This window comes from Choloepus didactylus, chromosome 1, assembly GCF_015220235.1.
Source record: "Choloepus didactylus isolate mChoDid1 chromosome 1, mChoDid1.pri, whole genome shotgun sequence".
In the NCBI taxonomy this organism is placed as follows: Eukaryota; Metazoa; Chordata; class Mammalia; order Pilosa; family Megalonychidae; genus Choloepus; species Choloepus didactylus.
In genome coordinates, this window is record NC_051307.1 from 59023009 (window position 1) to 59038115 (window position 15107).

Genomic DNA, 15107 nt, shown 5'->3' on the forward strand with positions numbered 1-15107 from the left:
ATCTGTTCTTTTGTGTGTAGGCTTTCAGATGTCTTGTTCTCCAGTTCCTCAGAGTTTTCTTTGCTTCTTGAGATCTGCTGCTGTATGTTTCCATTGTGTCTTTCCTCTCTTATGTTGTGCCTTTCGTTTCCATAGAGTCTGCCAATTGTTTTTTCAAACTTTTGATTTCTACCTTATGTATGCCCAGTGTTTTCATTATACACATCATCTCTTTTGCCATATGTTCCCTAAACTTTTTGAAGTGATTTAGCATAAGTTGTTTAAATTCCTGTATCTCAGTTGAAGTGTAAATTTGTTCCTTTGACTGGGCCACAACTTCATTTTTCTTAGTGTAGGTTGTACTTTTCTGTTGTCTAAGCATCTGCTTTCCTTGGTTACCCCAACCAGGCTTTCTCTGACCACAATGGGCTCAAGTCTTGGAAGGAGGCAATAACATCTGGTTTCCCTGAGGGTGTATTAGAAGATTGATACACCCTGTGGGGCCTCAAGTCACTGTGCTTTTCTGTCTAGCAGGTGGCACCTGTCAGTCTGTAGCTCCTTACTGGTGTAAGGAGGTGTGGCCCATGGCTGTTTTCTCCCAGTCTCTGGGGTCTGGTTCTGAAAGGAAGGTGGGTAGTAGAGCTTGGTACCACCTTCTTCCTCTTATGGAAATTACAACCTCTGGGAGAGGTCATTTACATTTGAATAGTCTCTCTGCCTGTGCTATTTCCACCCTTGTCTAGGTCAGAGCACTGGGAACTGAAAATGGGTGAGGCTTTCTCCACTGAGCCAAAAAAAGGGACAGAAAGCCCCTTTCAGGGCCAGTCTGCTGCCACTCTCCAGCTCTTCTATGTCAGTTATCACCAAAAACCTCTGTCTGCTTGTTTGGGATTCATGGCTTGTATTGAGCAGTCCATATTTGTTAATTAAAACCCCAGTTGGAGCTCAGTTGAGTTACATTCACTTGCTTAGACAGTGATGCTCTCTAGCACCACAAGGGTTTACAGTTTGGGCCATGGGGGGAGTGGGCTCCTGGCTTGGATTCACAGTTTTTACTTATAGATGTTATGCTGCGATCTTTGGCATCTCTCCCAATTCAGGTTGGTGTATGATGAGTGGACAGTCATGTTTGTCCCCCTGCAGTTATTCCAGATTATTTACTAGTTGTTCCTAGTTATTTATTAGTTGCTCCAGGGGGACAAACTAGCTTCCACTTGTCTCTATGCCACCATCTTCTGTCCCTCAGTTGTATATTAAAAGTCCATTACAGAATTTTTTTGACCAGGAGCTTCTCTGTGACATGGAATATGACAGGACCAGTGTAACTGACATTGCCCAGTGGCACAACTATTTTGCTGTAGATTTCTTAATCCAATAAAATGTTATGCATCATTCTGTCAACCCTCAAATAGTGGTGCAACCAGAAGCCATGTAGACTGGAAAGATAATTTGTACCTGTATTATGTGGGGATTCCTGTCAGATGAATTCTTCTTCCATCAGTGTGAAAGTTTACAGTAGCCAACTTGCTACCAAGTGGTTAATTGTACTCCTTGAGACAAAGTGCCACACTGGGACACCACAATGTCCTCTGTTCCTGGCAAATTGGAAACCTGGCATCAAAATAGCTTTTTTACCCTTGAAAAGTGGGTGCCCATGCTGTTATGGGCATCTATGCCTCCATCCAGCCAATATATTCACTGTGTTCAAGTATTCATTGAGCCACCAGTAGGTTGGCAGATGAAATAATATACGTGACTTCAACTAGCTGAGTTATTCTACATAGTTGGTTGTTTTTTGTTTTTTGTTTTTATTTTGAAATAAATTTAAAGTTATATGAACAGTTGCAAAAACAATACTAGCCCCATACACAGAATTCCATTGTACTCTGACCCCCTTCCCCCGGTAGCTCAATCCACCAACTTTAACTTGCTGTCACATTGCTATTTCTTTCCCTCCCTCCCTCCCTCCCTATCATCCATCATCTATTGCTCTGTCTTCTGAACATATGACAGTTAGCTGCACACATCCTTGAGCATTCACTATAATTCACGTATACGCTTCCCATGAACAAGAACATTCTTTCATGCAATCCCATTAAGCGCAGCTAAGAAGTACAATAGATTCAACAATGATAAAAAGCTTACATTCTATATTTCTTTCTCCTTATGTCTCAACTGTGTCCCTTTGAGCCACCTGTCCTCTATACTCCAATCCCATACAAGTTCATCCTTAGTATTCAATTGTCATCTAGTTAGACTGACTTTTTTTTTTTTTTCAGTTGTGAAAACATATATAAGCCTAAATCTTCCCATTCCACTCCCTCCCTAGCCTTTCATTAGTGGGATTAATCACGTTTAGAATGTTGTAATGCTCTTTCCCACCATCCATTACTAGAAATTTCCCTTCACCTCAAACAGCAACCCTACACTCATTTCTTAACTCCACATTGCTCCTTCCCCTATTTCTCTTAACCCAAACTCTACTTTTCATCTCTATGGTTATATTCTCTGATAATTTCTTTGTGTTTACTGTGGGGCTTAAAATTAACCTCTTAAATCCATATCAATCTTGTTTTTCTTTGATACCACCTTCACTTCAATAGGACACATAAGCTATGTTCCTATACTCCTTCATCTCCCTACCTTTATATAGTTGTCTAAAATTACATATTTTACATTGAGTTCAAAACCACTGATTTGTCCTTAGAGTTTGTGTATTTTATATCATGTAGGAAGTAACTAGTTGAATTATAGTTCAAAAATTATTGACTTCTATTTGTATTCCATTGTGGTTGGAGAATGTGCTTTGAGTATATTCAATGTTTTTTTTTAAATTTCTTGAGGCTTGTTTTATGCCCCAGCTTATGGTCCCTTCTCGAGAAAGATCTGTGATCACTAGAGAAAAATAAGTGTCCTGGTGATTTGGGATGTAAGGTACTATGTATGTCTGTTAAAATTCTCTATATCTCTTTCTCCTTTCCCTGTCTCTCCTCCAGCAGGGCTCCCCTCAGATTCTGAAGTAGGGCAGGTCTTTCATCTGCAAAGTCTCTCAGCATTTGTTTGTATGTGAAAAATTTAAGCTCTCCCTCAAATTTGAAGGAGAGTTTTGATGGATAAAGTATTCTTGGTTGGAAATTTTTCTCTCTCAGAGTTTTAAATATGTCATTCCGCTGCCTTCTTGCCTCCATGGTTGCTGCTGAGCAGTCACTACTTAATCTTATGTTGTTTCCTTTGTATGTGGTGAATTGCTTTTCTCTTGCTGCTTTCAGAGCTTGCTCCTTCTCTTCAGTATTTGACAGTCTGATCAGAATATGTCTTGGAGTGGGTTTATTTGGATTTATTCTATTTAGAGTTCCCTGAGCATTTATGCTTTGTGTATTTATGTTGTGTAGAAGGTTGGGGAAGTTTTCTCCAACAATTTCTTTGAATACTCTTTCTAGACCTTTACCCTTCTCTTCCCCTTCTGGGACACCAATGAGTCTTAAGTTTGGACGTTTTATTTTATCTATCATATCCCTGAGATCCATTTCAATTTTTTTGATTTTTTTCTCCATTCTTTCTTTTGTTCTTTCATTTTCTGTTCTGTGGGCTTCTGAGACACTGAGATGTTGTTTGGCTTCCTCTAGTCTTGTATTGTGAATACCCAGAGTCTTTTTAATTTGGCCAAAAATTTTTTATTTCCATAAGATCTTCTATTTTTTTATTTACTCTTGCTATGTCTTCTTTTTGCTCTTCTAGGGTCTTCTTTATGTCACTTATATCCTGGGCCATGGTCTTCTTGATGTCCTTTAAATCCTTTGACATGTTTTCGTTCCTCGATTGTAGATCTTTGATTAATTTTGCCAGGTATACTGTATCTTCCGATATTTTGGTTTGTGTGTTTAGAGTTGGATTCTCCATATCTTCTGGTTTTATCATATGCATTAAGATTTTCTGTTGTTTTGGCCTCTTGGCATTTGTTTTGCTTGATAGGGCTCTTTCAAGTTGTAAAGAAAAAGGGATATTGAGCTAATTTTTCAGGAACGCAGTTTGGTGACGTACACTTTCTCTAACTAACCAGCAGATGGCGTCTGTGAGTCACCTATATCCCTCGAGTCTGTTCTCAAACTTTTTTCCACTTTGTGGGGGGAAATGATTCTTTTGGGTTCAGTTGGAGAACTCAATTTGGGTGTGTTGCTGGAGCTGTCTGCCCTGAATGTGGGGCGTGTGTACGGGTAGCCAGGGAGGAAGGGCAGTTCTAATGTTCAAATCCCCCAGCATCCCAGAGATTCTAGGCTGCCGCAAAAGTCTAAGCCTTCATTTCAGTTCAGCCCCAGCCTCTCTCTCTCGCTGATCCATAAACCACCGGACTTGGCGTAGCATCACTGGGTTCTCCGAGCGGATCCCCCCTCCCAGCCATGCTCCTCTGGTAGCTCAGCCAAGGGAAGGCTGTGCTACATCATCAGTGCGCGCTGTCACACAAGGGAAGCCCTGGGCCGCCGGGCAGTGCGGGGGTGCACTCCCAGCCTGAAGCAAAAATGGCCGAGCGGGGCGTCTCAGCCCCTCCTCCTCGCACTGTTCCTCCTTGCCAGCTCTGGGACAACTGGTGGGGCTTTGGGCTGTGGGCACGGTCCCGGGCAGGAGTTTATCCAGCTCTCTGGGGGCTAGCTGCTAGCCATGGGGTTTCTTTCTGCTTCCGGCTCTCCCCTCCGTTCCCCGAACCCAAGGGTATCTGCTGCGGGCTATCTTCCCGTCCAGACAGCAAGAGGCCAGCCCAGCCCCCTCTTGCTGTGTTTTACTGAGTGGTTCCCACAATTGCTACTGGAGCCGCTCCTTTTTTTTTTTTAAAACAGCCAGCTGGTCTCCATACGCTGAACCCTGGCTTTCCCAGCCCGCTGTGCAGCTGCGGGTCTTCCAGCCAGCTTACTCACTCATTTCAGAATGGTGACTCCCGGTTTCACCAAGTATATGGCCCCTCTGGAGCTAGGAGCCCTCATCCAGTTGGCGCATCGCTGTAACCGGTATTCTAGGTCACTTTCTGGTTTTTAGCCAGTGTTTTTCACAGAGGCGTTTTTTTTTTCATCCTGTCTCAGCTAGCCACCATCTTAGTTCCTCCCTCCCATAGTTGGTTGTTTAGTGCCTCTTCCATGGTAGACTTACTCTGCTGGACATTAGCATGTGGTATAAATAGCTCCACACTTATTATCACTTCAGTAGATACCTCAATATACTCTTCCACAGATCTTCTGGTTCTGAACTTTCAGTCATTTTCCCTCTAGGCCACTGGCAACATCCAATCAATTTACCTCTTCCTGAATTTATACTTCTAACCTTGGGCCACATATCTTTCTGTTAAAGAAAAATAGATGATCAATATATTTCTCAAAAAGGATTTTGACTTTCAAGGCAACCTTTTGATGGATATGTAAATCTGCACCAAAATATTTCAGATTTTTCCAAAATACCAAATGGACCATCTTAGAATGAAACTTGGACTTTTTCTTCCTTTATCAAATGTCATAAGGGAACCTCTATGAAGGCAAAAGTTTGAGCTGATATAGAATAAAGTGCAACAAGGTGGATGATGTGGGTGTCTGAGTAACTGCTTGTGCAGCTTACTGTGTCTTAAGTCCCTGCTTTTGCCTGATCCTGGAGGTACCACTTTCATCTTAAAATGGAGTGCTCCTGTACCTGATGGAACTTCCATTTTGATAGTCTGATAAATTCCAGCTAATGTAGGGAATTTCTAGCCTCACTGTTAATAGATGTCTCATGATCAGGAACTCTGATATCAGCAGTGTTTGCAGAACACCAGGGAGTTATTCTGTTGCATAGTTTTAACTCTCTGCTACAGACTGCAAGGTCTTGCTCCAAAATCACGGGTGTCAATGTTGTGAATTTCCTATTGGGGCTTTCCATAAATGCCATATGTCTTCCCATTTATCTTAAAACAGTAGGTCAGTCAGAACTTATTGCTTGAATGTCAGGACTGCTTACAATACTGCTTGCTTGGGAACATTTAAACATTAGCCATGTTGTTTATTCTCCATTTTTTAATAAGACTTTGGTCTTTCAAGCTTCCAGGCCTTTTCTCATGTGGTTCCCTCAGGCTACTGCCCTTCCACAAGTTCTGTGTCTATTAAAATCCTACTTATTCTGTAAACGTCATGTGAAATGACACTTCCTTTTAGAAATCTTCCCTTCTTTCTCTCAAGCACTTTTCACCTTCTTCTGTACATTCCAGCATAACATGTTAATATTTCTTTTTATCAAATTTTGCATTTCACTTTCATTAGTAATATGTGTCTTTATCCTCAACTAGATTATTAGTATCTTGTCAAGAACCATTTCTAATAACTAAGAAGTTCTCATTACCACTCTGCTCACACCCTGTGCTCCCTCTCCCCAGTGTCTTGTACAATGCCCTGTGTATTGTAAATACTTGTTAAGGCTGAAAAGAACTGGAATTTTAGCAGTCAATGCATTAAGCTCAGGTTTCTGTAAGGAGCCAAAAGTTGTATGGAATGATCCCTGACTTAAGCATATTTCATCGGACGTATACACTTTGATTGTCATACAAGTCATGCCTGATTAAATGGCAAATGTGTTGTGAAGGGAGTTGAGTACCTTGTTGATCAGGAAGAGGGAAAGTAGACTTGATCTAAAGGACCTGGGAAAGTCCTCATGCAGGAAGTCATATTTGAGCTCAAGGATAAGTAAGATTGGGTAGAAGGAAAGGGAGAAAGAGGTTTTTTAGGTGAGGAAACATTCTAAGAAAATTTATTGAGTCAAGGCTGAAACAACTGCACAGAGGAATAGTGAAGTCATGCACAAGGTCAGGTGTTTTGAGGTGAAGGGGAGAAAGCAAGGTGACAGGTAAAGACTAGGCTGTGGATTGTGTGGAAAGCCAAACCAAGGAAAATGGATTTTATTTTAAAAAATTAGGGACAATTAACATTCCTTTAGCAGAAAATTCTTGAGTGCCACATTTTATTCATTTATCAAATATACATAAAGCACCACAAAATGACACAACTTTTCAAGGTATTGGGAATGCAGCAATGAACAAAATAGAGGAAGTCCCTCTCCTTTTAAGATTATATGCTAACACTGATAGTGAGGAGAGTGTAATAGATTATAAATGCATAGACAGATAACTATAAAGTATGTTGTGGAGTGGTTACTTGTATGAGGATTCATAGAGGCAGGATAAGCTCTATAAGGAATATGAGGTGCAAAGACAAAACAAATAGTAGTACCAAAGTTTTTCACATGAGTGCTTTATTATAGGTGGGGATAGATTAAACTCACAGAGCAAATAAGTCTTTGACACTGGCTGAACCCACCATAACTTTGAGTCTCCTCTAACAAATCCTAATTATTTTTAGTAAAACATATTAATCACATTTTCTCAAATTGGTTCTCCAACTGCACTGATACAGTTTTGTCCCTATTTTAGATATGCACAGAGTGGTGAACAGAACTGTTTAAGTGGGATCAGTTAAAATAGAATCATCAAGATGATTATCTCACACGTTTTTGTGAGGGACATTTGCTTTAACCTCAGTGTCTCAATGAGAATCTTTAATTATGCTGTACAGTTGTATGCTTTGGGGACCAAAACTCCCCAAAACTCCTTATAGAAATTTAATGTCATTACAAAGAAATGCCTTTAGCATTTTAATGGAAAACTAACTTTGTATTGCAAATAACATAAATATTGGCCCTGATCTATTAGCAGCCTAACAAGTGTTTATTCTTGTAATCCCAAATGTGTCAGAGGAAAAGGTTTATATTCTGAATTTAGAGAAGTCCTAGTACCATAAGGAAGATAAAAAGTGTAACAAGGTCTTTCTCAGTGAAACCTAGGTAATAGAATAAATCTAATTTATTTTGATGCTTATTAATATCATATATGAATACTTATATTTTAAATTTATTTGTCAATATTCCTTGTTCTTAGATTTCAACTCATTGTCTTTGTAGAGGTAAGATGAAGCACAATACTTCAACTCATCCTGACTTTTTCTGAGTATAAGACAGAATTTCAAAATGTGCAGGTAAGTCACAAAATAATTTTGCTAAATAGTTCAGGCCTGTGTTTTGAATGTTATTTCTTATATAGATGACTAAAGAAATTGACTTATATTTAATATCTTAAAACAAATAAACAAAATCTAACTAATAATCATGCAGTGCCTTGCTTTTGATATCTTAATTGTATAAAAATAAACCATTGTGACCAAAATATTTACATAATTAGCATCATCAATTGATATGTCCTAATGCACCATTAATAAAGAAAGCAGAGAGAATTTTAAAGTGATTTTTTTCTCAACAATCACAGGAAGACTCACAATGTCTACTCTTTTTCTAAGTGTTATAAAACTGGAGTGTAAAGGCAACCAAACTTCTAAATTTTATTTATAAGCTACTTTTTATATTCAAAAAAGTCTTACAATTTCTGAAGAAAAAAATAGTGTTTGCAGCAATTCAGATAATAGAAAGCCACCTACATTTTTTTTTTTTAAATTCAGTTTTATTGAAATATATTCACATGGCATACAAACATCCATGGTATACAATCAACTGTTCACAGTATGATCATACAGTTATGCATTCATCACCACAATCTATTACTGAACATTTTCCTTACATCAGAAAGAATCAGAATAAGAGTAAAAAAAAAAGTAAAAAAAGAACACCCAAACCATCCCCCATCCCACCCTATTTGTCATTTAGTTTTTGTCCCCATTTTTCTACTCATCCATCCATACACTAGATAAAGGGAGTGTGATCTACAAGGTTTTCACAATAACACTGTCACCCCTTGTAATCTACATTATTATACAATCGTCTTCAGGAGTCCAAACTACTGGATTGGAGTTTGATAGTTTCAGGTATTTACTTCTAGCTATTCTGATACATTAAAACCTAAGAGGTATTATATATATAGTGCATAAGAATGTCCACCAGAGTGACCTCTTGACTCCATTTGAAATCTCTCAGCCACTGAAACTATTTCATCTCATTTTGTATCCCCCTTTTGGTCAAGAAGATACTCTCAATCCCACAATGCCGGGTCCAGATTCATCCCCAGGAGTCATATCCTGCATTGCAAGGGAGATTTACACCCCTGGGAGTCAAGTCCCATGTAGAGGGGAGGACAGTGAGATCACCTGCCGAGGTAAGCCACCTACTTTTTAAGGAATGATGTATTTTAAATAATTTCCTTTGTGGACCCTTCTTCAACATTTCCAATCTCAATTTGCAGTTGCTAAAGAGGTGACTTCGTGTCATTGGTAGAATACTGAAAGTTCACCTGTCACTGGTGATCAGAGTGGAACTAAGGTTTGAATCAATTCTGCGCTTTTCCCACTGCATTGTCCATCTCCCTTCACAGTAGTATAAATCACAGTTAATCTCAAAATGCTTATAATCTTATAGGAAATTGTGCATCCACATATAAAAAATTACTATAGATTATCTTCTATCACTTCTCCCTGAGGCCTTGCAGTTAGGAAAGATAACTCATACCTGGATTAGGTGTTGATCAGTTAAGTTGAATTTATGCCTCATTCAGGCTAGAAAGGGTTACAGTTTCCAAATTTCCACCAAAAGATTGGTTGTTCTCTTTGAAGAGTTTTGCCATATTGGGAGTTCCTTCATAGTCTCTATTAGGAAGATGGAAAATTGGCAGCATTCGGAGATTATATCAATTTTAGAAAGCAGAAGCTCATGCCGTTACATATATGCATGCCTCTTTCTGAGTTTGAGCCAGCACTGAGGAGACAGATGAAGGAAGCTGGATATCATCAACTGACTCAGTCATTCTGTGTACTTGATTCTTTAGTGTTTCTTCCTTGGAAGATGTACTCTTGTGGGGATTATCATGTGATATAAAGATCTCCCTCCTTCATATCCATTCCAATAGATCAATCCATATACCTCTTTCCCAGATCCCCTGGTCCCTTACATTCAAATTTTTCTTCTTCCAGGTCACTGACAAATATCCATACAATTCACTTTATCCTGAATCTAAATATAGTTACTTTGGACAATAAATCTTATATACAATGGAAATGGGTGTTCAGTGCACTGCCAAATAGGAGGATTTTCCTCTCATTGATGATTATCAAGAGCACCTGGGTAAAGCTAAATTAAGCAGCATTTCATTTCACCTACACCAACGTACAATCCTGACAAACCAAAAAACAAATTTGACATTTTTGTCCTATGTCATCAAATCATAAGGAAAATTCCCTGATCACAGAAGTATGATATGAGGCAGGAATGTCAGTGCAACAAGGTGGATGACCTAAGGATATGGTCTACCTGTCTGTGGCTTAGTGATCCTCTGGCTGGCCCAGCTCATTCCTGATCCTGGATATGCTACTTTTATCTTAAAATGGATTGCTTTTGAGCCTCATGGAAATTATATTTTCTTAGTCTGATGTGTTCTAGCTCATTCATCACATTTTTATCCTGATGGACAGTTGTTCCTATCTCAGTTACTGTGGCTATAGCAAAGTTCATGGTATATAACAGAGCTAATTTTTGCACAGTCATTTCATCTCTGCTGCAGAAAGCAAGGCCCTCCTCCAAAACCTTAGAATCTACGTTGTGATTAAACTGTTGGATCTTTCTATAACTGTCCATAAATTCCGTATCTCTTTAGTGACATGAAGAAAAAACAGGGTAAGAAAGTGAAAGAGCATCTGGCATGAACAGAAAAGACAGGAGAATAATCTCACTAATTCATAACTGGGTCTAGATAATAGCAGGATTATTGCAAGGAGAGATTTGTAGGACTCAGAATTGAAGAGTTAGTGATCCTGGCTGAACTCATCACTTCTTTTAGTCTCTACCCCACCAAATGTTAATTATCTTTCATGAACCATATTAATACCACTTTCAAACAGCCTGAGACTGTTTTCTATCTATTTTAGATATTATACACTGAATGGTGAACAGGATTGTAATAATGACATCAGCTACACCAGGATCAGCAAAATAAGCATCAGACAATGTTAGTGAGCGTCATTTCCTTTAACCTCAGGGCCTCACAGAACTTTTGTAATTAATGTCTCAAGGTTTATATGTATTGGGGATCAAATCTTCCCACAGAAATAAAGTGATGATAATGCATGAAAATCCCTGTGGGATTAACAGAGAGCAGACTTTGCACTTTCAAAAATGTAATTAACAGTGACTTCTTAATAATCCCTAGATTTTCATTCTTAAATCCCAAATATTGTAGACTGTGTTTTATATTTTGAATTCTATGTATCCTAATACTACAAAGCAAGTAACAAGCTGTAAACCCCACCCCACCCCTATGTTTGGGTAAAATTTATGCAAGAGAAGTAGTCTTTTTATTTTGCTTTCATAGTAATATCTACAAATATTTATTTCCCAAAATTTATTTATCAGTTTTCAGTGCTTTGGGTTTCAAATCTTCAGCTCTTTTCCTAGTTTTTTTTCTGAATTGAAGGCTGTGGGAACTAGAATGTGACAAAATATTGTTTTGTCTTTCTCTGATAATGTGGTAGAATTTCAAAATGTGCAGTAAGGTCACAAATTCTGTTAAATGATAAAGGCATGTGCATTGAAAGATTTCTAATTAGTGGAGTGAGAAAATCATTTATATTTAATGATTTAAAATAAGTAAGTAAGTAAATAAATAAATAATATTTAACCATAGCCTTTAGATTGATGTTTAAATTATGGAGAAAGTAACCAGTTTTGAGTATAGAATTTACATGACTAACATCTTCAGATAATACCTCCTAATGCTTCATTTAATAATGAGAGAAGATAGCCTTGTAAAGAAAACCTAAATTTGTTCTAAAACATCCTAACAAGATTTAAAGGATTTTCTCTTTTTCTAAGAATGAAAGGAAGCTTACTTTTACTTATTAATTTGTAAACTATATATGCATTGGAAAATCTTATGAATTTCCAAGGTAACAGAAAAATGGGAAAAATCAGTCAATTCAGATAAAATAATGACCCCTATATTTTTTAAAATGATGTATTGGATAATTTCTTTCATAGTGTGTTCTTCAGAGTTAAAAATCTCAATTTACAGACATCAGAGAGGTGGCTTGGTATCATTGCTAGGCTACTGAACAAAATTGATCAGCTTAGAGATAGGATTTGAATCACTCTGCCTTTTCCTTACCATTTTATAGGTCTTTTAAAGGATGTATGTCTCCATGAATCTCAAATGTCTCAATCTAATAAGGAGATTGGCATGGATATATATATATGAGAGTACTGTAGATTATTCTAAATTCTTTGGGTATATACAATATGCTTGATGATTTGAAAAAAGAAATCAGTGTTGTCTGGAGTATTTAGTTATAATTTTAAGTTACATTATTACAAAGCATTCCTCAAAAATGGATAGAAATAATTTTGATATTTGGTCAAGAACAATGGGAATAATAGCATGGGCTGAGTCGATATTTGTAGAAATGAATGTGGTACTTGGGGTAGAAGGAGGAAGATGAACATTGAGTGATTAGTGACAAAGTTGGAAAGGCTATTGGTGAATGTGAGAAATCAAGATGTGGGTGGATAAAGTTAAAGAAAACTTTAAATGAAACCCTATGGAATTAGAATTTACCTTAGAGGTACCAAAGATTAGAATCTTTCTGGAAGCAGAATGCTGCACCTGTCAGTACTGGGATATTCTGGTCACTGAACTCCAATAAAGATAAATAGATCTAGAAATGATCAAGGGAATGTGAGCTTAAATGAGTAATCAAATAATATAGTGTATATTTGTAATCTCATAATTTGTTTACCATTATTTAGGGTATCTCCACAGACCTAATAATTACATCAAGGAAACCCTTAAAGCAAGATAAATATTCACAAAAATGGAGAAAATATATTTTATTTACAAGTAGTCTCATATTTTGCTGTTCACAGGCAGGAAAAATTTCTACAATGAGTTGATATAAGAATGAAGGTGATATATGCTAATTGCTTATTAAGGAAATATGTGGATATTTATTTCCTAAGTTTCCCAAGGCAAGTTTCATTAAAGATAGTCTCCAACTTCATCCTTAGTACCCTTTATGCACCTCCTAATATACATAAATTAACAAATCTATTCTATGCAATTTTCAAAATTATTTCCAATGTATAGTAAACAAAAAATATTCTCAGTGGAAAAAATACATACAGAGGTCAATTGCTTTTTAAGTAGACTACAATGCTATTCGAAACAACAGCTGAAGTTGAAATTGTTTGGAAATACGGAACAAAATATGGGTTCCATAATTTGTACACTATTCTTACATATATTCACCCAGCAAAACTTGTTCCATATATCCTGACCTCAGATCTTGAGGCCATACAGCTGAATTTTAGGGGAAATAATGCCTCCTAGAAGTAATGTGCCTATATTTGAAAGACAACAGAGGATGATTGAAGAAACTCCTCTGCCTTTTATACAAAAGGGAATTTGAAAGACACATTCCAAATTAGAATCTTATTTCTTCATAATTCCTATCTCAACAGAGGTGGAGATGACTGAAGATAACCAGTCAATGTCAACTGAATTTATCCTCACAGGATTTACTGATCGACCAGAGCTGAAGATCCTTCTGTTTCTGATGTTCTTTGCCATATATCTAGTCACTATGGTGGGGAATCTTGGTTTGGTTATATTGGTTTATATGGAGCATCGTCTTCACACACCGATGTACATCTTCCTGGGCAACCTGGCTCTGATGGATTCCTGCTGTTCTTGTGCTATTACTCCCAAGATGTTAGAGAACTTCTTTTCAAAAGACAGAATAATTTCCCTCTATGAATGCATGGCACAATTTTATTTCCTCTGTCTTGCTGAAACTACAGACTGCTTTCTTCTGGCAGCAATGGCCTATGACCGATATGTGGCAATATGCAGTCCATTACAGTACCACACCACAATGCTGAAGAAACTCTGCATTCAAATGCTCACAGGAGCCTACATAGGTGGAAACTTGCATCCCATGATTCATGTAGGGTTGCTGTTTAGGCTAAAATTCTGTGGTTCTCATCAAATCAATCACTTTTTTTGTGATATATTTCCATTATACAGTCTTTCCTGTGTTGACCCCTATATCAATAAACTGATGGTATTTATATTTGCAGGGTCAATTGAAGCCTTTTCTATGACTATCATTATAATCAGTTACCTCTGTATCCTTCACACTATTTTCAAAATGAAATCCAAAGAGGGAAGAGGCAAAGCCTTATCAACTTGTGCATCCCACTTTCTCTCTGTCTCAATATTCTTTGGTTCTCTTCTTTTTGTGTATGTTCAACCAGCTAAAAAAGAAGATAAAGATATAGTTGTTTCTATTTTTTATACTCTAGTAATTCCTTTACTAAACCCTTTTATTTATAGTCTGAGAAATAAGGGAGTAATAAATGCTGTGAAAAGAATTATGAAGAATAAATCTTGTAACATTCTGAAACAGATACCAGCTCCTGTATCAAACTGATTTTAACACCATAAAAATATTTGTCAAAATCTGGGAGATGAGAAAATGAAAAAAGGTAATTTTTATGTAATATATTAAATCTGTAAAATATGATGTTGTATATTTCAAATAATGTATGAGCGGATATATAAGTTCAGGATGGAAGGTTTTTACTGAGAAATATTTCAAAATCTATGCTAATAGCATCCATCAGAATGAGCAAATGGCTACCTATGGGGTCACAAATTGTAACGGAGTAATTAGGTACAATTTTTAACAAACTCAACAAATACTAACGATAGAAGACAGTGTATACATTTAGTATTGTTGACAAATATATGGGATACTTAATCTTACAAATTTAGACACATTCTGTGTTCTCAAATATTAATCACTTCTTAAGTAACATATCTATCAAATGTAAACTGAACTGTTGAATTTGAATCTCAGCTTTATTTATATTCTAGTGATTACATTTGAATATAGATTCATGTGTAATGTGTATTCTCAAATTAGAAATACCTTCATCCTTAGTCTTAGATATATATACTCTCACACTCTCTGAAAAAGTATCTTTTAATGGGTAGTTCTCAATCTGTTGTTGAAAATGATGCTACTTTTATTGAATGTTTTCACATAGTTTCATTTGTTGTCCATGATTCATAA

The 15107-nt window shown here is 37.1% G+C and overlaps 1 protein-coding gene across 1 annotated transcript; it reads left to right on the top strand.

The window, feature by feature from the left end:
- The first annotated feature begins 13499 nt into the window (after positions 1-13499).
- LOC119531500 (olfactory receptor 5K1-like) lies at positions 13500-14462 on the top strand. The gene has a single exon (XM_037832847.1). The coding sequence runs from the start codon at positions 13500-13502 to the stop codon at positions 14460-14462; it is 963 nt and encodes a 320-aa protein (XP_037688775.1).
- Positions 14463-15107: the final 645 nt, after the last annotated feature.

What these genes read in the sequence shown, in the direction of transcription:
- LOC119531500 (XM_037832847.1), top strand. Translation starts at nt 13,500, where the DNA reads ATGACTGAAGATAACCAGTCAATGTCAACTGAATTTATCCTCACAGGA.